General features: G+C 40.6%; 1 protein-coding gene and 1 long non-coding RNA gene across 6 annotated transcripts; one reads left to right on the top strand and one right to left on the bottom strand.

Annotated features, from left to right (window-relative positions):
- Positions 1–1,327: 1,327 nt before the first annotated feature.
- On the bottom strand, positions 1,328–14,976 carry LOC111260883 (kelch-like ECH-associated protein 1). 5 transcript variants are annotated; one of them, XM_086968489.1, is made up of 16 exons: positions 14,863–14,950; positions 14,245–14,414; positions 11,760–11,869; positions 10,776–10,917; positions 9,448–9,507; positions 9,011–9,160; positions 8,454–8,566; positions 7,747–7,912; positions 7,098–7,303; positions 6,507–6,609; positions 6,149–6,261; positions 5,676–5,776; positions 3,820–3,924; positions 2,726–2,790; positions 2,334–2,442; positions 1,328–1,949 (listed from the first exon to the last, which is right to left on the bottom strand). In XM_086968489.1, exons 2-16 carry the CDS (start codon positions 14,377–14,379, stop codon positions 1,828–1,830), a joined length of 1,800 nt encoding a protein of 599 aa, XP_086824615.1. In that variant the 5' UTR covers positions 14,380–14,414; positions 14,863–14,950; the 3' UTR covers positions 1,328–1,827. The 5 variants fall into 5 exon arrangements, with proteins under 5 accessions (XP_086824615.1, XP_086824618.1, XP_086824617.1 ...); XM_086968490.1 differs by having other exon boundaries at positions 1,918–2,006; XM_086968492.1 differs by lacking the exon at positions 14,245–14,414 and having other exon boundaries at positions 10,776–10,912; positions 14,863–14,976.
- Positions 14,977–14,985: 9 nt separating this feature from the next.
- LOC111260885 (uncharacterized) lies at positions 14,986–17,421 on the top strand. Its single transcript, XR_002680599.2, has 2 exons — positions 14,986–16,627; positions 17,039–17,421. It is a non-coding gene; the product is annotated as an uncharacterized LOC111260885 (long non-coding RNA).
- Positions 17,422–25,484: the final 8,063 nt, after the last annotated feature.

Here is a 25,484-nt window from a genome sequence, read left to right as displayed (position 1 = left end):
ATTGAATAAAAATAGAAGTTTTAAAATTACAGGAAGCCGATGAGGCATTTCTGTCGAAATATGCATAATAAACTTGTGATTCAGATTTAGGGAAAAGAGGTAGGAAATAAGTCGATTTCGTTGTTTTCGGTATTAACGTCCTCAAGAGATGTATATTTGTAATAGCTACTGTGTTTGAAGACTGCGGTAACGCAAACAATAGAAAAACGAGATTTCATAGTATCATCGAAATGAAAACGCTTGCTTACCAATAGTACAATCGATAATAATGTATGGCAAGCCAGCAGGTCCCTTTCAAGGAACAAGGCTCAGAGCAGCTTGGGTCAATGTATTCGGTACATAACGCACGATGCATACTGCTAGTTCACTGTAAGGGTTTTTGGTACTAGAGTGTGGAACCTGTGTACTCAAACTAATACATTTTGAAGATCTGTTTATGAAAATTCGAGGGTTCTTGTCTCGTAGAACTCGTTTAACTCATTTATAACGGTTCAGGTTCCCCTTGAAGAAGAACTGCGTATACCATTATTAGCATTTTTAGAAGATAACACGTATCGATCGTATTACTTTCAAATAACAAACGCTTGAAAAGAATAGAATATACGGTTTTAATTATAAGCAGTCATTTCGATTTTTCAAGTACCCTGTACCTACCTAACATCACACTCTTCTAAATGCTACTTGGCCTAATTTATGAGTATTTTTTTCTGACGTGTTTACCTGTTGACTATCATTGGATCTGGATAGATAAAGGTACGAAGAGGAGGCTAATGAAGAACCACATACGAGTAAAACTAGAAAATGATCATTCGATTAAGTACAATTACCTTGTACAGTGCTTTGGTAGATTATTTTGAAGTAAGTAACGGCTATAATTTCTCCATAGCACAGCTTGAATCCATGCATTATAAATCGTTCGGCCTATTTGCTGAGACGCCAATCCCGAGAAAAACAGTCGGGAAGCCTTTTTGCTTTGGCCTATTGTCCAATACCTGATCAAAGAAGCCACGATATCTACTCAATCGATAAACGCCGCACCACTATGTCAAATAACGCACGATGAATTGTCACAACGGCTAACTTTGCATTTGGTTGCCTGATAAAAGAGACGCTAGCATCGGAAATTGGCATTTTCGCACGGTTGATTTCGTACTACTACTATTATTATTATTCGTATTATTATATACGAATTATATATTATTATTATATATATATATTATATTAAAATGCTACTTAAATAATCTCTATCTATTTTAGAAAATATTCTACGAGTGGATTAAATCTCGGGGAAACAAAAGTGAAGCTATCATTGAGATAAAACACTATCTACAAGTGTTTCAAGCAATCGCTATATTTTCTATTTCGAAATAACTGACACGGCATTCCATTATTAAAAAGCCAATTGTGCGTTACTGTTACGTTTTCGATGTTATTATCTAAGTCCGGCGGGTAAATTGTTCAATTAGCCGTTCTAAATCAAGCCGAAACCATCAAAGGACTTCTGGCCGAAGTCTATGGCTCTATGCCTAGCCGAAGATAGATTACTTCGAACGGACACGATGCAACCTATAATCCTTGTGATGGGACCTTAGGGAATTTAATTATCTTCGACCTACATGAAAACAATTTTCGGAATCCTTTAGGAGGATACTTCTTTGCGATGGTCGCCTTTAACAAATACTTGCACTTACGTATTTATATTGGGTTTAGGTAACCGGCTACAACATTATCTCAATACGCTTAAGCGAGCATGTCAAATTGCTGTGGGCAATGCACAAGGTCTTGTCAGTAGATGTCTACTGCTACTAGAGATTAACGGGACGTTCACTACAGAACGGCAGTTCCGTGCCCACTTCGAGGTGTCGGCAATGGTGGACCTGAGCACCATTCGTCCTTCTCGGAGTTGTACACCTCCATCGATGTGAGAAACTGGTTTCCATTGAATCCACCTTGTTGTCAAGAAAAACATATCTCAGAATAGTACTATTATGAGTTTACCTCTGTAACTGACATCGCAAATGCACAACATTAATAAGATCTGGTGTTATATAAATTCGAGACGGAAGATATAGAAATGGTACTACTGCGTAGGCAAGCTAAAATACGTTGAAGTTTTGACTCGTCTACCTGTTTTCCAAGAACGTACGCGACATGCTTCGCCGTTCACTCTACCTCCACATGAGAACATCTTTTACAAAGGCCTTTTAAATCCTAGCACATTTAGTGGCAACAGCTGACGCTGGACTGGACTAATTCTGGTGGGATGGGAAGAAAGAAGCACCCCACTTGTGTTGCCATGAGAAATATATCCTCTACACAAAAATTATGCTTACCGATAGCGTATAATTTCGAAGCCATTGCAACAACGCTCATAGCACTTCTGGGCTCAATGAGTGAACCCACACTTTGCCACTCGTCTGTCTCTGTACTATATCTCTCCACCTGATTTAATTGAAGAATACACATAACATCGACAAACGTTTAATGGTCTTCTAACTTTAGATTCATTTGGATTAATTAGCGGATGCCCAGGCACGCGGTAAGGGTGTTTCTGGCCGAAGAAAACACTGATAAAGCTACAGTTACAGAATATCCATAGGTCCAGTCAATAGATAACACAAGAGAGGGTGTGAATAGAATATTTTTTGTATAGTGATAAAAAAAAAAAAGCAAAAAACTACCACTATAATAAGCAGGAAAAATAAGCGAATTTTGTGTTGCTGACCTTGCTTACTTGGGTGTTTTCGCATCCCCCGATAGCAAATACGTATGGTCCTAAACTTGCAGCTCCTGGAACGCACAATTAATAAAAGCTAATATTAATTAAATATTACGAATTATCGTGTTTCCATGTTGACGCCAGACGATAAATATGAAACTGTTACAATTGTCTCTTGATGTGTTTGTGTGGTAATGTGTGTTGAACTTATTTTTAAGTTCAAAGCGTCTTGCTCTCGAAGCCAGCCGCCTGAAGCAGCAATAGCAAATCCTCGCTATTCACAACGTTACAGGCCATCTATGATCACAAGGTGAACTTTTTATTTCGGTATGGCTTTTACGATCTCGGAAATCTCCTAGGCTTTTTTTACGTATATAGATCAACTTATCCAGAGCTATTTGGTCGATAGCAATATTAGAACACTTTTTCATCTAGCAGATTTACGCAATGATTTTGGTTATTTATAGTTATTAGAACAATGTTAGTGGAGTAACAACAAAAAACTAGAAGCGATGATATCGTTCATTGCAGAATATTAACGTTTAATAATTAAGCAGGATGTAATCCAAGGATGAAAACGCTTGGTACAAAGGCCCTCAGCGAAACAGCAGCTTGTTACTAGTACAATCACTTCAAAAATGGAAATTGGGAGACTGAAGGCCGCGCGGAAAAGGCGACTATAGCAGAAGTCCTCAAACAAAAAAAGCAAGCCGATTTGAAGCGTTTAAGGTAAGCAGAGCATTGACAATGCCCTCATTTTCGGCTTAATATGGGTTTACTGATTTATTAAACTGTAACAAAAACACTTAAAAGCAAAGTCTTGTCCATTTAGTTCTTTACAGACCCATTCCAGCATAGGTAGACACACTCTAATTTGTTAAACTATTACTAATGAATGTCCTATCGTCGATTCTGTCAAATAAACCATTGACAATCAAATGAGATATGGTAATGCAAAACAAAGTACACAACTACTGAGAAGCTTTAGAACGCTGACTTCAATGTCTAGATTTAAAGGGGACTACATCTTAGAAACAAGCAAGGAGCCATTAGTTTAATACGCATCATAGAAAAAGCTGTGTTCATCGATGTTTTCTTGCCTAGCCCGCTTCGAGGATCAGGTAGCGGTCTAAGAGACGTCCACTGGTCGATTTGGGGATCGTACACCTCCATCGCGTCTAGCTTTTCCGTTCCGCTGCATCCACCTAGAGACAGAAAGATATAAGTGGTTACAAATCTATTATTTAATGTAACGCTATACCGACTATTATAGGGCTATTTTTTTTTATTTTTATAAATACATTCTTATAGTAATGTTATGCTTTGACAACTTGCTGAGAAATAATCGGATGGACAGAGAATGTTGACAACAGCTGACTATAGACGTAACGGCGAGTCCTCCTACTCTTAGGTTACGTGTAATGCTGGACTGTCCGTATAGCCAATGGTGGATCATCTGCCAAAGATGATAATAACGAGAATTTTGCAAGTGAAGCGGAAGAGATGATACGCCGAGCGGTACGACAAGATGGAAGTGCCGCTATGCTAAGTACTTGAACGTTGGAAAAATCACAGCCATATTTCTTTTTTTCTGGTCCTAGCTATTTTATTTTCAATTGATGTATGGTAGTCACTTATTGGTTCAGCTGCTGTAGAAGTCTTAGGTAAGAGAGTCTCATCGAAAGACAATTTTGACACTATGCTAAGATTTGAACAACGTTCCTCTTAAGAAATTGTCGAAACTTTGAAAAGAAATTGGAGGAGCTACCTGTAGCAAACAGATGACGGAAAGACACCGTGATTTTTTGTGGTCTGGGCTCGGCCCTTATCGTATGATACGAAAAGATTTTAGTCTCCGTCTACTGAAACTCAGTACTGCAGTAACGAAGTTTCCTTTATCGTTAGCAGTATATTACGGTCGTATAAAATATTTCAGGACACGCGAAGCTCTAGTGGCCAGAACTTATTTTAGGCCACCAAAGAGGGTTATTGAATCTATACGTTTCCTAAACGGTGATATCTCACAGATTTAGTGTGATTCACCTATTGACCGTTTATGATTATCATAATGGATTACCAGTCACGAATTGGTGAGTCTCTGTTGTGTTGTGACAGCAAAGAGGAATAAATGTGTCTGGAACTTATGTTTTTTTCATACTCGCTTCGAATTAGACCAAATGAATAAGTATGGTGTTTTTAGACAGCCTGGAACTAGATGGTAATAGCCATGCAACCGGTTGACTACCACCACAGCTCTCGTTATTAGGGAACTTCCATGAGGCTCATTTCCGGGTTCAACACTTCCATTTCGGAATTTTTCGAGCCAGGGCCTCATCGTGCTTCCAGTCCTTTATCGAATTTAGAGAGCAAACTATCCCTGCCGCTGTCATTGCAAAACTTATCAATTATTGGAGGTTTCCATGGAAGTTCACTTGCTGAAGAAATGACAATACCCGACTGACCGGTTCCAAGTTCCAAAAGTGCAAGTGTGTCGCGAATACAAACACTGTTACAAAACATTGTTGTACTTCATGAGACTATAAAGATGACATTAATGTTTATCTTATTTCTTATTGTTATAATATATATATATATATAAGGTCGTCGATATTAAGCGTCGATATTCGCTCTCCCCTTAAGTAGTAAGTAGTACGATTCCCAAAATATAAGGTAACTCAGATCGACATATTGCTAGCTTACGAGCTATATATATGTATATATATATATATATATATATATATATATATAGCATGGACACAATACGAACCGATGAGAGGAAACGAAAAAATACTGATCTTGTGCTTACCATCTGTGTAGTGTAAGACACACAAGTCAAACGAACCATGATATGTGATCGAAATCGCCGAATCGAACAAATACAATTAAATGGCCGTACCAGTTTATGCTTAAGGGTATAAAGGAGTTACGACAGATGGGGTAATATGTTCTCACTAACCGATTACGTAGATCTTGCCGTTACAGACCGTGCAGCCGTGGCCCGAACGTGCAACATTCATTGGCGCAACGTACCTCCAACTGTTCGTAAGAGGGCTATACCTAGATAAGAGGCATTTGACAAAAACAGTTACCATTTTCGCATATTCATAGCTTTTCCAGGGAAATGTTCGCGGACCAACGAGATATGGAGGGATTACCATTTGAAACATATGCAATCTAAACTACACAAACATAAACATCCTCTAAGTGTCTGTTAAATTGAATTTAGTTGCTTGAGTGTAATCGACCCACCCTCAGGGATTTTTCATACTTTCTACTACGCTCACGATGGTCAGCGATTTCGTCACTGAAATAATTGTTGCCATGACCATACGAGTTGCAGGGCTTCTCTGACAATTCTTCCATTTTGCATCAAAAACGTTTACCTGCACGGATCCCATTAATCCTTGTGTACACTATAGTGGCGCTCACCTTTCGACTGTGTTAAGGATCGTCCTTTGCTGAGAACCGCCTGTAACATAAATGTATCCGTCAAGGGACACCGCTCCCAGACGATTTCGAGGTGTTCGCAACGATGGGCCTTCCTTTATCCCACGAGGCATGTGTAAAACAAAGGAGAAATGCATAAATCTGCGGAATACATGCATACGATGCATGTACGTTCGTAGGTGACATTTCATGGCATCAATTTATTGTTCTATTTCATCTAGCAGCGATTTGCGTTATTATTATATCATAGGTTAGATATTTTTCCGCAAACATAATATAAGCATTAGGTTCTGCGTACAACGATAAGAATAGTTCTGCTCGTTCCACTAAGACACAGTACCGTCCAACAGTTTTGTTCGATGTCGAAAATGTGTACGAAGGGAGTGTCCTCCACAGGGACGTCGCTATTTCTGTGATGTGCCCGACCACCTAACGCAAACAGGCTGTCAATATACAGATCACAAATCTAGCTTGTTAGTTAACCAAACGTACACCGAAATGATGGCTTCCGTTCTAATAGTTCCGGATACGTAGTGGTCCCTATAGTAGCTTTTTACCATTACCACGTCATGCATCTACACCAGAGAGTTGTTTCTTTATTATTAGTTAATTAATTCAGTGTGTAGAATCGACTTTTAACCTTGCCTCTTCTGCCCAGCGACAACAAAACCTTATCATGCGCGTCGCAAATGCGTATATAGCACCTCGGGAACGTGCGCTGTTTCATTATAAACCGGCTACGACCTGGAGTTACTAAAGGCAACACGATGCTAGCAATTAAAGGTTTTTTGATAAACTCATAGAGAAACGTTCGCCGTGGGTGTAAGTCATGGCCTGACGGACACTTACTTTAAGAGTAAAATTCTTTGTTATATCTATATCTACTATATCTCATCATATGATCTAGAGTCAAGAAGATGAAGAAACCAACCGCTTTTCGAGTGCGACAACAGCTAGACCTGAACGAGCAGCAGGCAAGTTCGGCTGTGAAATCCAGGAGCCGTCAGCTGCATTAAAAACCTCAAAATTAGGCAGCGAAGAAATATGGTAACCTCCGATGACGTAAAGAACCGACGAACAAGTGGACGAACCACGAGGCGGTGGAACACGGTAAAAAAACTTTTTCCGATTCAATTCCTATGAGCCCAGAAAGAAAAAAAGAACTATGAATGTAAATCATAGATGTTTGAAAGTAATGACCATATGCTATTGAACCAATTCAATTTGCTAGCAATGCTCCTGGAAGCACAAGGGCTAATTCGGCTTATTATTAGACAAGAATCTGAACGGTGATCCCACGATTACAAGCTTGCAGAGTCAGACCCACAAAGTGCATCGTTAGCAGAATGGAAAATCAAGCTTAGTAAAAACTTTATCACAATAATAAGCCACTGGGCTGCATAACCCAATCCAGCAAAAAGCATTGTTTATGTAACCAGTTCCCGTTTAAACTAAGTTCATTGTCCGCAGAGTATATTGACAACGACAATCGCTAGATCGCGGTGTACACATATAGCAGTGTATTTATCAATACGACAAAGTTAATTTTTCTATTCCTATCTTCTGGTGTTTATTTATACCTTTACAATATTCTGGAGGTAGTCGACACATTCTGGCCTTTCTTGAATGAGGGGACAGGTCCGGATGACCTCTTCAAGATACTCTACCGAAGAAAAGCTGCTTCGTAAAACCTGCAGGATCAATCGTAGTGAGCCCTTCCGACCACTTATATCGTGGCGTATCCACCTGTTGTATATGAACACTTGTAACATATGGGTCCTACCAACAATTGTCCTGTTCTATTAAAGGAAATAACTGATCATTGTTGTATCGCCTACGATCAAAGCTCATATTAACGTTACTAGGATATCGATCAAGACTTGACGCACGGTAAAAATTATATAATAGATAATAGCGATATTATATAACAGAAAACACATTGACTGAAACGACTTTGGGGTGCAACTTGTAAAAAATAAGTGTTCCAAATATGATCGGCGTCGTTAACTCGGTCATACTCATTGTGACATCAATATCCGATAGGGTGCACGATGAATGATAATCAATTCTATTCGCTAAAAAACCTGCAGCTTGGTACCTTTTTTTCTCATGGTAAAACAAATAACAGAGTCGATAGATTGTTATACGAAGCATTAGCTTGTTAGAGATCAGCACTAAATATGACGACCGACATATTACTATCATATCGCTCTTGAGACAAGTATGTGGCGACGTTTACCCCCCTCGCTGCTGCAAACCTTTTTAAAACTGCCCCCAGTTTACTAACCTGAGACACGCCTCAAGGAGCAAAGCATCATTACGGACGCTGAAATTGTCATTCTTGATAATGTGTAACATTTCGCAGAGCTGCATTTCAAGGAACTCATCATTTTGGCACACCTAAAAAGGAAACATTGTTCTTTAGTCAGTCGATGGCGTTCCTGGTTAGAGAATCTCGTGCACTCATTGTATTGTCAGCTCAATATTGGAAAAGTGGTGCCCAATGGGGATAGGTCGACGAGTCAAAGCTCGCGAACACAATATTAGCTATTCGACTTGTTCAGCGTCCCCTGAAATTGGAAGCAGTAGTAGAAACAGAAAAATATTGATAAGAGTTCTGGTAGAAGAGTGTTCAAACACTTAGATTTATGGCGTACTGCGCCGGCAAACGGCTTTTACAGTGATCTGAATAGTTAGAATTTTACGTTCAGGATCGCGTTAGAGTTGCACGTGTACTATTTTCCAGGAAGAATTCGTGAAGATAAAAAAAAAAATCATGCTCTTCCAATTCGCTTTGTTTCTTACCATTTGTAGCCCCCATCTTTCGGCTCATCTTCTACTTGCCTTTTCGAAATGTTCATAGATGTATGCTTCAGCTTTGTGTTGCAGTTTGCGAAGGCTGTGTTGTCCGGAGAATCGAAATATTCCAATACAGTTGCATGGATCCAATTGGCCCTCCAGGTAACGCGCACAAGCTTCGGTTACCTCGCGTATCTGAGTAGAACAGCGTGCACTATGAATACTATCAGTTTTAGGTAGCGTTCTGGTGTTTCGAGCAAATGCGATGTTACGATGATGTCTTTTGTTTTAACACGTTTACTCATTAACTCTGATGATAATGACATTATCACTGAAAGACGCTGTAAGAAGAGGTTCACTCAACGCTATGCCCTCAACGCGATTGGTGGCCGTCGCTTCATAGACACTAGCTAGTACGATTACTGACTATAGTTAAATACGCCATCCAGTGATAACTCTTGTCTGCGATCCAACTTACTCACCTGTAGCATATTTCCTGCCGCAAGCAGCTCACAAACATTATCGTCGTTGAGCATTCGCACCTGCGGAAAACACCAATGAACGTCCCGCTGCATACGCATGATGGTATCTTGTAAAGCAGCCTTTTTCTAAAATAAATTTCGTACTAGAAAAGCGTTTCGGACTCGTAGAAAAAAAAGGCAGCATTTATCTACAATAATAGACACAACTGGCATACAATAGGCCTTTTTGATGATTTTAAGCACATTAACGGCGGACGGTAACATCGACCGTCAACTTCCATTCTTTGCTTTCTAGCAACGTACGTTGATAGTTTCGAAAATCATCTCAGCACACCGTAACGTGCTCAATTAGGTACCTCAGATCTCACGTCTTGGATTGTTAACGGGTCCAATTCGTTCTTCTGACGAGCCCTGATAAATTTATCTCATTGAAATTCTGGCCGCCGCCTAACTTGCTGCTACTGCCTGGCCCGTAGCTCTCTCCAGGCGAACTCGAAGCAGTGAGGTCTCCAGCAAATACCAGCAGGACGCAACGCTTATGCTCTATCACTATAATAGTGGAATTTACCCTGCCCCTTCAAAATATGGGTCCATATGCCGGACGATCTACCCTTAAAAAGCACTATCAAGTTCAGTTGAAGGCCTACAAGGGCAAAAAGTGGACACGAGCAAAGCTCATAAGTTGGATCATACTATTGTGATCAGAGAAAATGGTACTCAACATAGATGTTAGAGCATCTGTTAGCTTGATGACAATATTGTACATTGGAGATTACAGATTTATCACATACGGTCCATGGAATTTCGACTCGTCAGACTATGCATTCACTTAGACAAGATGATCGGGAAAACGTTGTGTTATTTTTATGCGTATGTCTGAACCAGGCGGCTTGATCTGCATACTGCAGTCTCATTAGGAGTTAAGTGAACTTGATCAGTTCACTTAGATTGGTTCTTCAAGAGATCAGTATCTTCTGGCCGCAGGTCTTTTTAGCCGGATGGTAAGATTGCAGCTATAGAAATTGAACTAGATACATACGGGTGGACGTTGGAAGCGATTCGGTACAACCTTTTACCAGAACACGCCTAGCGTTACTCCTTGTATTTTTGTTTTAGAGGTGATAGACGCCAAAACTAGGTTTTCCGCCAAGCAAGAATAGAGCATCGTAAGAACAGTACGACGTGATTTTCGTATGGGCACAACTATTAACGTATGACTAATACATTGGTGAAGCGAGACCTCGTTCCAACTCAGCTTCTGCCATATCACTGGGGTCGTTTTAAGCCAAACTTATGTATGTTGAAACAGCAAAACATTAAAAGCTTACCTGCCCTGAGTATGCAAATTTGAGAATCTGCAGCATGATTATTTTGCTCAAGCCCTTTATCTGTATCCTTTCTTTTGAAGCATCTTCGAATCTCGAGGTAAACATTGCACGAAAATAGGGACTTGCCGCGGCCAAGACTACCCTGAACGAACAACATTGATTGGGCCAAATGAGAAACACGTAGTGATCATATTTATACAGTTACAATAGAAAAAAAAACACGTAGCTTTTTTGGGCAAATATTCTACCCATAATAAGCATGTATCAAAAAAAAATTAATCAGAATCGCTTTCAATTCTCTAGAAGCTTCATTGATAGCTTTGAATTTTCGTACGCACAGTTTTCAGTATTACGGCCATTTCATTAGTAATTTAATTCACCGAAGTCGCTGCAAGAACGTCAGTACTAGTCAGACCTTCCAATAAAGTCGACTCAAAGCTTCCCTGATTTTAATGCAGTGTTTAATTCCAGATCTAGCTCATCTTCTATGTTAAGCTATACAATCATAATCCCGTTTGTGTGCCTCTGCCGAGAAATTTCTATAAAACCTTTAACGTTTTTGTTCTTTTGGAACATTTCCGACTTTCTGATCATGTTAACAAATTTCCGAAATCACTTCTAAAAGATATACATGAAGAATTTACTCCGGTAGAAGGTCTCTACTACCCTCAATAGAAACGTCTTGTGCAGACTTCTCCGGGTGTTTTGCCATAGATTTCTAAGACGGCATGGCAAGCATTCGCCAACGCTGCAATCTACGCCAGTATATCTTTGAAGCTGCAAATGCGGTTCTGATCTCTAAATATGTTACACAAGTACCATGTTCCGAAGCAGTATCTGCTTTGAATTCTTGTCGACGGTCACCGTCAATCGTACAACGTAATTTATTAGGATAACTTCAATGATCAACCTTAAAACGATGAAGGCAAACTTCAAAGTGGGATAGTTGTAACTGGTGTTAATGTAACTTGATGTGAGCGATACCTGTGAGCACGGATGGGTGTGGTATCGTCTTCAAGCTGAATTTCAACATCGCACATTTTCTCTTGGACCCAGTATGTGTGCATGACACTTAAAGACCTTGTCGGAAAATCCTGAAAGCCAACAACGACATTAAGTCTATAACTATTCGCCATAAAACTTCGTACAAACGACTATACTTTTCTAAACTTAACCCGGCACATAGCAGCGCCCGCCATTTTGCTATCTCAATAGCGATGCGGTCGGAACAGTTCGGTCGAAAATATAGTACAAGAGCAAATACGATTAGTAAAAACTAGAGCTTCTTGTCTTCTGAAGAGATATAGGTATAGTTCGCTTTGTTTGCTACAAAAGCAATTCGAGTCTGTTAGATGGTATACGTTAGCCTCTATAGTGCGTATTTCTGCCGCGGGCTTCGGTCCCGATACAGCAAGAGTGCCATAGACGTTGGAGCTTCGACAATTTTTCGATTATTTCCAATGAGTAATAACTATACCGGACAAGAACAAGTGCTATAGTAATGAGAACTACATTGGTCAATAATGCTATCAATCGTTGACGGTAACGTTGATTTACTGTTACGGTGTTGTAATTTCCAGCTAAGTACTGTCGATAAGCAGTCCTATAATCGAAAAACGTCATTTTAACTTACGTGCGCAGCGACTGCTGGCACGGATTCGTATGGACCTTATGAGATATTAGTACGAAGTGAAATGGAGACCAGATTAGTTAGTACTCGATCTTTACTTTGTCTATCTCTGTTTTAGTTTGCCGAACCCTACATGGACAATTTAGAAACGATGCCCTTGATGTAATAAATCCGTTATTTTCAACATTATTGAGAGGCTTAGTGCTTTAACATGTGCAGATATTCACAAACGTTCTACCGAAGTTACAGCTTGCCACGATTTTGGCGAGCTCAACAGGTTCCCGTTTGCACACAGTAGCAGACGATAAACTAACGCACACAAATCTTCGACATCATAAACTTAATTTCGTTCTTAAAGTTGGATTAACATAGAAATGGATTCGCTTGTACGTGTAGATACCGAAAAATGTTCCGTAGTTAATCAAGTAGGTGACATTTATAGAGTTCTAGCGTTCGGGCCCGCGTAGTACGGCAGTTTGTACTCCTTCAGGATCAACTAAACCAAGCCGGCATGCGTTTAAGCGTCTTCGCTGTCCTAAACTATCCTCTTTCTATTTAACTTTAGGGAAAGTAGAGCTGATCGACTTGATGTGACTGTTTTTAAGGAACGCTCCGTCGACAAGTTAGGTCGGGTCAATCTTCAAATGCAACTCCCGCTACAATAACTACTCGTTAACCCATCTAATAGTAAAAATTATTCGATTGTTATTATTAATCATCAGCCGATAAAACGGCACGTTAATAATCCACTAAGTAAGTGACAAGAAACACTTATAAGAAAAACTATAAGTTTGTGGCTCATGCACTCACTGGACGTTTAACGAAAAAGTTGAGCTACGTTAGTAGCAAACTGCGGGATCACATTCGTCGTATGATGCAGATCGTAACGATAAAACTATGAGACCGCAGCTATCCGTGCTACACTTCCCACGCTACAGTGTGTTTATTGATTCTCTATTAAAGGAATATTTATTATATGTACTATACCTTATTACGAACTGCATGACAGGACGAAGTAGCTTACCCCACCGACTGCTTTCCTCTATCTCTATAGAACATCATGTTGCCTGCTGCATTTCTTCCGTCAGCGGCAATTTAACCTGTTGCCAAAACGCTAAATCATTTCCCCGCTAAAAAAAACACGAAGTAAATAGTAGTTTTTTTTAGCCATTCGAAAATACGAAAGAGCGGTTAACGTAAGCGCACAAAAGGGTTCAATATTGCCAAAATAACTTAACTAATAGATACAATCAATAAAAAAGATACTTGGCACGGTACAAATCAAACGTACTGAACTGAAAAATGTTATTTTCATAGTTCATTTAGGCGATTTAGCGTTTATAGGCGAGCTGCGCCGTAGGCCGCAAGGCCAAGCCACGGCATCGCACTATTAGTCTCAGGCCGAACATTTTCAACACCGAAATTATCAGTTGCGTTTATTCACATATTCTAGCGGTTACAGATCTTTCATAGCTTATTAAGACCCGTATAAGACGACTGTTATTATATTTTAGCTCCTCTTCGGTTCGAGTCACATCGATACTGGTTAGCTAGCGAAAATTGATTCTGCCAGAATAACAGCTGGCACCACTGGAAGAAAAGAGTTTAATTATAGTAGATCAAGACCCATCTAGTATATGCATAAGGGTCCATACTTTACTTAATACAACTGACGAGTCACGATAATTCTTTCTCATGACGATATCGTTCACAACTTGAGTCAAGTTTCTATCTACGGCCTACAACACACTTGCCGGTCTCAGAGAAGTTTTAATAAATACTGTTTTTGGATTATGACACACACTGCTGAAAGTATATTCATGTCCAAGACTATTTTACCTTATATGAGTAATATACAACCCCAGGCAAAGAATTCGACCCAGAGGCACCACTCGGCGACGCTCGAACCTCATCCACTTCGAGATCACACCTCGGCGTGTCCAGATCCAAGAAGTGCTCGCTTGATGTACTCATCTTTGGGCACCTATCAATTTATCTTACAGCAATTCCTTGACAAATTGTCAAGATAAATTTTTGTTAGATACTGATCGAAGTGTCACAGTATCTTTTAATCCGGAGACTTCTGTTGCTCAGAGAGCGAATACTATATCGTTTGCGCAACAGGCTTGATATGTTTGTGTAGTGCTAACTATAATGACAGCATAATTGGCTTCGATGGTTTACGGAGACAGTTATCAGCACCAATAGCTTTTGCAATACGTTTTATGCCCCTTTGCTTTGGCCAGCGCGCTTCGCTTGAATCCGCGGGCAATTCATCCAGCAGATAAGTAAGTTACAAGTCAAAATGCCTCCACTATGCACCACTGTGACCACTAGTAAAGTGCGCTTAAAAAACGCAAGTATGGTACGTTGTGTTTGGCTTTAAAAAGTAATCTATTCCATTCTGGACAAAGGCGCCTACTGATCTCGCTAACTGATGTGGCTACCAGCATTTACCTGGAATTTAGGTACGGCCGTCTTTTTTAGTGAGCGATTGCTATCCCTCTCGAAACGACAAATGTATCCGTAATTACGACACCCAGTCGCTGATTTGCAAACGTCGTCTATTTCCGATCCCGAATGCGTTCGCTCATCTAGCAGCGTGCCATTAAACACAAAATGACTGAATAACCACAGAATAGACAAACAGTCACATTGCGATTCGCTTGCATCCTAGCGTACCACAGTAACCTCCTCGGGCAGACCCTGTTCAATGAATGAATACACACACGCACACACAAGTACTATTAGGCCAACGATAGCGTAGGACCGAAAACGACAGTTTTAAGGAAGTCCGTTTGGGTAGGACTCGTCTTAACACACACAGCTGTCCTCATAAGCCACTGTAGAAGCCATCTATATACACCGTTGATGTTGAAAACCATGAACACTTTAACGGGCGACTACCGAATTTTTACGCGAACCTGCCGATCGTTACGGGAAAGACGTATGCTAGCAACACTGCTGATGAGAGCAGCTCAACTGTTGATTACAGCGATTAGGAGATAAAGACGACGTTGAAGAGACTCCGTTCGAAGCTTCCTGTATGTCTTCTTTCTCAGATCTGCGTACTCTCAGATTCCGATGATTCCGTTGCTACCGAAGGCAGTATGACATCTGGGACTTCACTATCTAGCGGTCGGCCCAACCGATTTCTTTTTCCACTGTGGCGTATCTTACATATGGTAGAAAGTATGTCGTTGTTGTTGTCGTGCTCAAGCTTACCGATGGCTTAAGCGTTGCGTCGCTAGCTGACCCTTTGCCTGGCTTCCTACCTGCGCTCTAGTTGTTAGTGGAATCTGTAGCGGTAGCAACGGCGAACATATCTCTGCTTTTCAATGACAACGTAGAAGAGATGATCGAGCAACTCTCAACGAGGCACTCCTCATTTGTTACCATAAGTTCACGCGTCAGTGGCAGACGGCAGCGTCCGTGCCATTGGAACTGCTTAGGGAATGAACAACATTGTCATTCCCCCGATAAACGCCAACTGTGTGTTTTCGTTCCAGCTATCTTCCCCTTGCCCTAGCGTGGCTCGACGCCTAACGCGGCAACAATAAGTCGTAGGCTGCTACAGCTGCTGTTGCCGTAACGGCTGTGACCGGTGCGGCAAAACACGTTGGATTTTCGTGAAAAGGAGAAGCAAGTCATTATTGAACGAGCGTAGCGGTTCGTTCGGGGTCTTAGTGGAGCAGTCTTAAACGTCTTGAATTGAACATCTCGCTGTGCGACAGTCATCATCGCCGTTACCGTAGCAGTATCTGTGAAAGCACTGACAGCCGCCATCGTCACGAGCGCCACAAGGCGTACCCGCTCAACGCCATGTGTACACAATGTAGCCGAATAGATGTGAGATCTAAAATGCTTCAGGATACTTCCCGCGTACGACCAGTCTGCCCGGCTTCAGTGTTTATACGTGGGACTACCACACTGACTGAATGAAAGGCCCAGTGGTGACCGCGCACATGTCAAATCTCATGTGCCTAAAGTTAAACGCAATATGCATCGAGCCACGTCGCCATTCCCTATCGGGATTACCTGATTCTCAAACAGAATCGAAGACTGTGTTGATTACTTCATTGAAGCCTCTCTAAGCGACACTTAGAGGCTGGTGATCGTGAGTTTGCATGACAAAGCATCATTTTGACCTTGGACCAAGTAAGGGTCCTATTACGCTAGCACTCCTTTCTCAGGCTGATACAGTCCAATCTACTGCATGCTTGTGGGTAAATCACCAGTTCTCCGTATAAAAATGTTGCTCGAAAATACTCGTCGTTACAATAAAGATTACAAGAAATATGCGTTATATATATTTTATGCAAAGGAAGTGCCTCGCATCAGTCATTCTATACGAACAAGATACCTTCACTACACTGTGCTAATCACAACATTTTATCAGTAGCAGGCGTTCAATGTATACTTGTGGCAAAGGTCTTATACTACATAAAAGAGATTTGAAAATGTAAAAACCTAGTGAATATGAGCTACTTCGTCGTGGATATACAGCGATAGAGAGAAGTTTTAGTGCTCGTATCCCGCTCGATGATCGTTTGACTGTTTGTTTGTCATTGTTGAGTTTTTAAGAAGGTATACGTCCGGTTTTAATGATCAATGCTAAATACGTTCTTTTCAGTTTACCGACGGCCTGGATTGATTCAAAACCCATAATCATGCAAGCTCTAGATACACAGCCCTTGACATTGTTGCTGTTCTCCGCATCATGACGTCTCACTCCGGATAAAAGCTTTGTTTACGGAAGGATCTTCGATTTTTTTTTTTGAAAATCAGCTTTTGCGCGGGTGTCCAGATTCGAACGCGCGATTTATTGAAAAATAGTTTGTGACATAAAACTGTTTACGGCCATCAACCATCACTGTGGCACAATGTGCAAATAACCAAACATGATACAGCTTTTTGTACATTCTAATCGTTGTTATCTTCAAAGGAAATTTGCTTGAGCTTGAGGGCTGCGACTTAGAATAAAGCGTCGATGAAGTATTCTGTTTTCTGCGAAAATTGCAATTCAGATGCGTACTAGAGCATAAAGTATTTTTTGGCTAACTTTGGCGGAACGTCGCTTGGCCACGAAGTACGAATTGGAAAGGGCTAAGTGAGGTGTGTGAAGCCACAAGTCCTTACAGCGCTGCATTATAATGAAACATTACACTCAACATACTGAGCATAGGTAAAAAGAAAGTGGCTAAAGAATGCGAGTTTCCTACATAGTTGGTCTACCTGATTTTTCCACCGGATCTATGGGTCCAACTACATTCCCAGTACTTGTAGGACAGACTTGAAACACGATGGAGCGTGAATGCTCCTCCAACAAGTAGCTAGCCAGCACTGCAAGCGGCCATGGGCAATTGTCTTGCATGACCATACTTTCTGTCTTGCCAATTTTACAATTAAAGCAAAACCAGCATTCAATGCGTGCTAGATTTCTATCGAAAGAAAAAAGGAAAGGCGGCTTCATCTGCATGGCCAATGAAATCTCTAGTTGCTAGGATTGCATATAGGCCGTTAGTGAAGACTGAAAAAAAAAGAGAAAACAAAGAGCCTTGAGGAAACTATGATTACGATGGAATGCTGGGCATGGCGAGCGATGCAACGTACGCGCGCTGTAAAGAAATCCCTGCGGCAGCTCAAGCATCGTACGGTGTATACCATCATAGATACGCTAACGAAGGAGCAACAGTGGGTCGGGTCAAACGTTCGTTTCAACTAACGGGGGTTCCGCTAGCTGCTATGCAATTCCGATGTCACACCCAGTTGAAACGCATCAGGGAATGCTGCAGGTAAATGCTCTAAATTTTACGTCCAATACCGCCGTTGGCCGGTATCGAGTTCGTAAGGTAGGTTTTCAAGGCATATTTCGTACAACAAGGCGGAGTTCAACCGTAACGGCCCCTGCGGTATGGTTAGTCTGGTAGCTCAATATAGCTCGTGGAAAAGGCTTATTATATGGGGTTTCCGAAAAGATAATAGGATAACTTGGTGCTTTGCTGGGGCCTTCCTATAAATGTGACCAGTTTTCTTTTTACACATAGGTACCCCAATGCCGATATATGTGCACCATTTCGTAGAGAGGCGCTAAATTTGGAAAATTCAAGGTCGCAAAGGTGGCTGCTATTGAGGTGTGATTCTTTTAAAATGCAGATATAACGAAGGAAGCTGCTTCTGCTTTTAAGCCCACTCAAATATTATCTTCCAGTTTTTTTCGAAATGGGTTATTAGAATCTTCTTATATGTACCCAACTGAACCGATTGCGAAGTAATTTAACTATTGAGTGATTTGAGATGAATCTACGAAGGTGGATAACACGGGATGAGGCCGACCTGAAAAGCATTTTTATCAGAGCCCTTGTGATCCGGAATGACCAACTGTGATGTAATAACGTGCGTAGTTTGAGAGGACATCTGTCATTCTATCAGAACTGGTCATCTGCCGACTGGTCGTCTGTTAAAGACACCTATTTAATCCAGGTTATAAAGGGCTATTACGTGTGCTGTACAAACGGAAAGAGCCTAAGATATCCGTGGGCGGTATTATTGATCAGTCCGTCGAGCAATTTTCTTTCTATTCTGCCATCTGGGATGTGTTTAAGAGAACATCACATAGGAGCGTATGGTCAAACTTCCAAAAGGATGGACAGGAATATCTGAGCTAAAATACGCGTCGTTTATAAAAAGGACGTTGGTTAAAAAAAACATTAGATTGAAGTTTGATAGGGGTAGAACTTTGAGTGATTAGCAATATCATTGTCAGAAATTGGTACTACAAATAAACTATTTTGACTTGTACAATAAGTGACGTCTAACTCAGATTAGATCCGTCGGTGAAATGCATCGATAAGTTTCAAGTCAAACGCTTCATTAGGGTAGTATTGCAATGTATAATGGAGCTGAACTGATATTCAGTAGTACTATCCATTAAGTTGTTCGGTGACGATAACTTGAAGCGTGTGTACGTCCAGCGGAGAGCGATGGCTAAGGATCAAAAAGTAATGGGCGCGAAATTTCGAAATCGCACACTGGTAGCCAGTGATAACTCATGTAACTTAATAAGTGTCGTCATGAAAAACGGGGCACACTTGTCCTATACCCTGGTGAGTAATTTTGAATTCAGTGATCCTAAGAAACAGCGAGAATTATTGTATACGGCTGACGGATACGTCTTAGTTACCCAGAAGTGTTCTATTATGTCTGATCTTCAGAAGTAGCTATTTCCGTGTCAGTAAGGTGCTAGATAAAACGGTTGAGTCTTCGAGATTCTTTTGTCACGCACTAATGTAACTTCTCCTATATAACATGACCGAAGATGGCATTTGGGTCCACGCGCAAATACTTACTTGATTAACTTTCATAAGCCTAAAGAGCCACGGGTGGCTGGCTTGAGTCGCGCGATCGATATCCTTTATTCAACATGTGATCCAATAAAGGAAGTCATATTCACTAGCTGTTCCGTAAGAAAGTTATTCATTCATAACACATTTACCTCGTACTTACCTTCCATTTTCTTAACCACTGACTTTTCAACAAAGAGAGTCAACATACAGCGCCTAAAAAACCATTTAAAAATTAAAGAGGGCTGTTGAAGCGTTGTTACCACGTCAAAGTACACTTTTCCGGTGTTTTCCTTGTGACGAAAGAGTCGGTTTTTCGTTGCTACTTTTCATTAGGCACTTAAGTAGATTTAAAAATTTGAAAAAAATACTTACAGGAGTTAGCTTATGGTACTTGCAGTCTCCTATAATGAGCTTTAACTAATCTCTTAAGTCTAGATAGGCCTCTAAGACTGGGACTCATTGTCACAAGGAGCTGCTGGTAGATAATTTTAATTTCCGAACTACGCTAACGTTCGATGAGTTAATTAGTACTAAGTATCTAACTAAATCTATTTAGTTCTATATGAAAAACATGATATGTATTTTTCGATGTCATGACATTTTGATAACGTACCTAGCTCACTTTTGCTTGCTTGTACGATCATTCTACGTTAGGGGCCTGTTTCAAAACCACCATAATAACTTCGGATGGACATATCATATTGATGAATCCTTACCTATAAGCATTTTATGGAAGAACATATTCCTGTAAAACGATATAATTTAAAATAAATAAATTGCAGCCAAATTTATTTATTAAAACGCATATTAATCAACAATAAAAACAATTTTATTGGAGAATATATTAATGTACGCAATTTAAGTTTAAGGTTACGTTGAGCAATATAGGGTAAATTTGCTTCCTTTCTTTCATCTGTTCTTATCTCTTGAATCGTTTATCTCTCTATTCCATCAGTATCATCATGTTTATTTCTGAACCAGTGACTCTCTGCTCGTGCATTGCTGAAGAATGCACGCTCACTCCCAAACGTTATCGTTCTCTACCTTTCATATACACAGCACCATAACAAACGTACACATATGTAGTTAATCACACATACCCCCCTCGTAGTCCTGCATTAGCAATGACAGATGCAACGTAGTAGACATTAAGTGCAAACACAGCCTTGTAGTATTTTACCCCCAATATTGGGCGGCCGGCCGGCACCCTATGGCCGATGACGCACGATCATCACACAATACAACAAGATCATTGTCATCTCTATATATATGGGTAGTTCTTATCTTTCTATATTCACCGTTGTTATCGTGAGCTTCATTACCATTTCAGTTATTTCAATCATTGCTAGTATTATAGCTTAACACCAGCATAGTCACTAAGGGGCCTTATTATTCTTGGTCACGGTCCTTCATGTTTCCTCACCGGGGATCCGGCCTTTAACGTAGGCCACTTTTGCTCTACAAACACCGAAAGGTAATAATATTTCAGTCAAAACACTCAATTAGTGTCTTTCGTAAAACCTTCTTCTTACGATAAGTAGGACAGAAATTCGCTCTTTCCACATTCAGTCATCCATAACAACGTTACCATTGGTACTATTATCATTTTAACTGTTATTTCGGTCGTTACTGTTTTCGTCTGTTGCCTCCATTGCCTCGCGTTTCTCTTTAAACGACATGATTAGATATCAATTTGTCGCTCACCGTTTCGTGTCCGGTTCGCCTCATTCCTCGATGTTTCGACTTTTCGAAATTGTCTCACCTTGTTACAGCAATAACATAATCATATATATATCAAGATCAGATATTCCTCTACTTTTACTGCTCTGTCTAGCATCAATCGCATACCCATCAATCACATCAATTCTGCACACAAGCAATGCTCATTAGGTACTGAGGCTATGGCCGAACACTCTACGTGTATGTCGCACCATCACAGGTGTTGACGATACCCAGGCAAGCGTTGCGGCGCAAGGATCTCTTTAAGCCATTGCCCATTGAGCAATACACATATCGATAAACTGTACACGACGTCGTTGAACGCCGGTTGATGCTTGAAGCTTGCCGCAGTAGCATCTTTTTCTTTTTGGCCTAATTGATTAAAAAGGTTACATATTGACCTGTCCTAATTTTGACGAAGATTACATATCGATGAAAGAATTGCTCAGAAATTGGTATCTGCTAACCACCAGCGCAGACTCCTGTCGCTAATGGCGATATTCGCTTCCTGCATTGCTCCCTTCACTGTGTTGGAGTATCGACAATTTCTTCGTCATCGTTCATCTAGAGATCCGAATGTATCGTATCCATTAGTCCTTTGTGTTATAACACTGAACGGTGACCCTTACGATTTGGCCACCGCGCCATTAGCAGGGCTAATCTTGGTACTATTATTATATTTTATATTATTGTTTATTTTTATTTTTGATCACAGCTTATGCAGTGATTCCATCCATGGCCCTCGGCACATGTTTTAACGTGGCGCCCTCCAATAACGTAATTCTAAGCTTCTCCCTATATGACTCATAACAACGCCTATTCCCAGAGTCTACGTCTCTTTTTAGCATATCATCATTGTGAAGCCATCTTTATGACCGTATCATGTTAGTGTGATCAGTATGTAAGTTATATAAATCAACGATGCCCATTGTTACAATTTGCACACTGGAAGTTCTGCTCGGCAGTTTTCTATTGACACGCAAAGCGGAGTGAATCAAATGGTAATGATCATACGCCAGTGACTTTATAATAATAATAATTATGTAGCTCGTTATTTAGTGTTTTTAAGCCGAAATCGCAATTAAAGCCCATCACGCGAACGCTGTATTTTTTTTCTTTGGCCTTCGCTTTTGCTGCTACTGTACACCGTACCTTTACGTCGTGACCTTTCGACTCAGTCGATCTTGGCCATTTATTATGAATCCTTAAACATTTACCGGGCCAACCAAATAGCTGGCCCGAGCATACTTCTCGCGAGCAGAATTCATTAGCGGTCAACCCAATAGACAATCAACGGAAAACGCAAGATAACAACGCATCGGGCCGCCAAAGCTGATCTCTGTTTGTATTCGTCGTTAGCTGATAACACACTATCATAATCGTCTCTGACCGTATTGCGTTAATATCAGCAAGTCTGGTACGTTGTCTATTGTTGGGGTCGTCCTTATGTCTACTATGATACGGTTACCCTGTTCCTTCCTAAAATGACGGTATTTCCTGTGTTGGGCTCAATGTCCACGCGAAAACGCGAGTGCACACTAACATTTGTGTATAATATCTACGTATATAAGGGCGGTTCGCCATGTGTAGTGCCGGGCCGAGCAGACGGACAAAGTGAGATCGGTCAAGCCTGAAGGTTAACTGGAAATGATTAGTATTCTAATGTCTTTGCCGATCTCAAGAATCGATCGAAACGTGCGCCCCAACCTCAGACTGTTCGATGAGTTTTTATAGTAATACGTGTGGCACGCCGCACGTATATTTATTCCCGGTGAATCAGCACCGGGACATTAACGACCGATTGACTGATCTGCCCGATTGAATGATGATTTATCATTTATTGCCCGACGCTCCATTATCTCAGTGAAGCAGCAAAAGTCGCAGCAAAAAGAGGTAGATCACATGTCATACCCTCGGACACTCCTGTACCAGGGCTAGCTCAAAAATAGACCTTATCCTTTTAATTGTTACGTAATACATGTCACTGGCGTGGCTTCAACCAGTGATCCCTGAGTTTTTCAGCTGGAGGTTTCATTGCCAAATCGATTGAAAAATATAGGAAGTGTAATTAATATGGTTATTCGAACGGGAAAAATCTGAATGAAAGTTTTTGGTCTTCCTTAAAAGAGATCAACTTTAGAAGGACGGCGACCTGTAGGATAACTTACGTCTTTCCTTTACTGATATATAGCATTTTTGTTCACGATGTAACTGGCATTTGTGCGTACTTTTCGATTTGGCGTATGGAGACATTTTTTAAGCATAGGTTTCTTTACGGGAGTAAGTTCTCGAGCAATGTGAGAATTTGCTGCGGCTCCTGCTTGATCTTATCAGCAGTTAATCAACAATTACCAATCGACGGTGGTATTACATATAATATAGCTTACTAACCATAATGACGTGAGGTAGACTATAAGTGAAGTCGCAGTAATGCTGAAGGGTAAATTAGCCTCCATTACCGACATTGTTCCTAGCCAACATAATAACTGTGCTTTTCTGTCAGAGAACTGTGTGCACACCGAATAAACTTACAAATTACATTATTGTGTCAAGTTTTTTTTTGGCAAAACAACTTTTGATAGTATCGATTAGATTTTCTTAGCAGTCCTTTCACTTCCATAGTTCTATTAGCGTTGCTCTATAAATTGTCATCATATTGCATCATTGTTGAATAGTCGCAGCAGCGTATGTTTCATTTTTGCCAAATGAGACATATACTATGATTACGTTATATGAGTAAGAGCTCCACCATACAGTTCCTTTCCGAGCTGTCTTCGTTCCACTGTTGCCACAAAAAAACATGCAAAATAATACAGTCATGTTAACTTCACCTGGCAGAAGCAATTTATGCCATCGTAAGAGAAATTTCTGATCCTAGCAAATGGGGTTATTTTTAGAAATATTCTATATTTCCCTTCTTCCTTGTTTGACTCTAAGAAATAAACAGTCCTCTTTAATCAACCGCTTTGCGGAAAAACCAACGACACAGAAGGACGACCGTGGTCCTTTCGATTCATCCATAAATTCTTTAGATAAACCTCAGCGCCGCAGCGAACTCTCTTTTTTCCTACACATACATAAACCCAAACATTCAGCGGTAATACCTGCTGAGCATAACGTTTTCACTGCCCAATCCATATGTATAAATATATGAAGTCGAAGCTAAATAGCACAGACATACCTGTAGTCAGTTAAATCTCAGTGTAATGAGCTTCATGAAACATCTGGACGACATTTTGAAGCTGGGACCCGGATCCGTTAAACAACATTCTTCCGTTTCTTCTCGCTCTGAGAACGAGAGTAGGGTGTAACGGTAGATAAATGTCACAATAAGAAGCTCTGATGCGGCTAAAACAAGTCTAATATCAGGCTACTAAAGCGGACTATGTATTTTGATAGTAGAGGTGCGAGTGTACAGTGTGCTCACCGTGCTTCCATCGTCAATTAGGATAACGGAGCTTTAAGATTCTACGAATTACCGAATTGGTGCAAGGTGAGCTTCCACCCACGCTTGTTCCTGCATAACGGCTACAATCAAAGACTAGAAATTCTACGGAACGTTCTTTAACAGAAACGTGCGTAGTGAAACAGCATCAGTGATTAGATTCGTCTTTCTGTACAGCACAAACGATACCTTCGAATAGCAGAACAAACGAAAACTGATTGGGCACAACGAATAAATTCATGGTCCTGGTGCCACATGCTTTTGCAATAATTTAAAAATGAAAATTTTATCTCAGCAAGCTTATGTCCTGGAAGAGGGTCCAGTGGCATAGAAATATCCAATTCGTGTTTTTAAAGCGACCCCTATAGCGGGATGGTGCGTCCAATCCAAGACCTTACCTTTTCCATTATCGGATCTATCAGATAAACGATTGTTTCCAATAAATCGCGTCCTGGCAATCGAACTATTCAAGGTACATAGGAAAAGATCGCTGATAACTTTAGACAGATTCGCGTCTATATGTGTGCGGGTGGGTAGCTGTCAGTATTGCGCCCTACAGTTGTGCAAAA

This window comes from Varroa jacobsoni, unplaced genomic scaffold (genome assembly GCF_002532875.2).
Source record: "Varroa jacobsoni isolate VJ856 unplaced genomic scaffold, vjacob_1.0 scaffold_487, whole genome shotgun sequence".
NCBI lineage: Eukaryota > Metazoa > Arthropoda > Arachnida > Mesostigmata > Varroidae > Varroa > Varroa jacobsoni.
The sequence above is the reverse complement of the archived record's forward strand: the minus strand, read 5'-3'. Positions and strand labels throughout refer to the sequence as shown.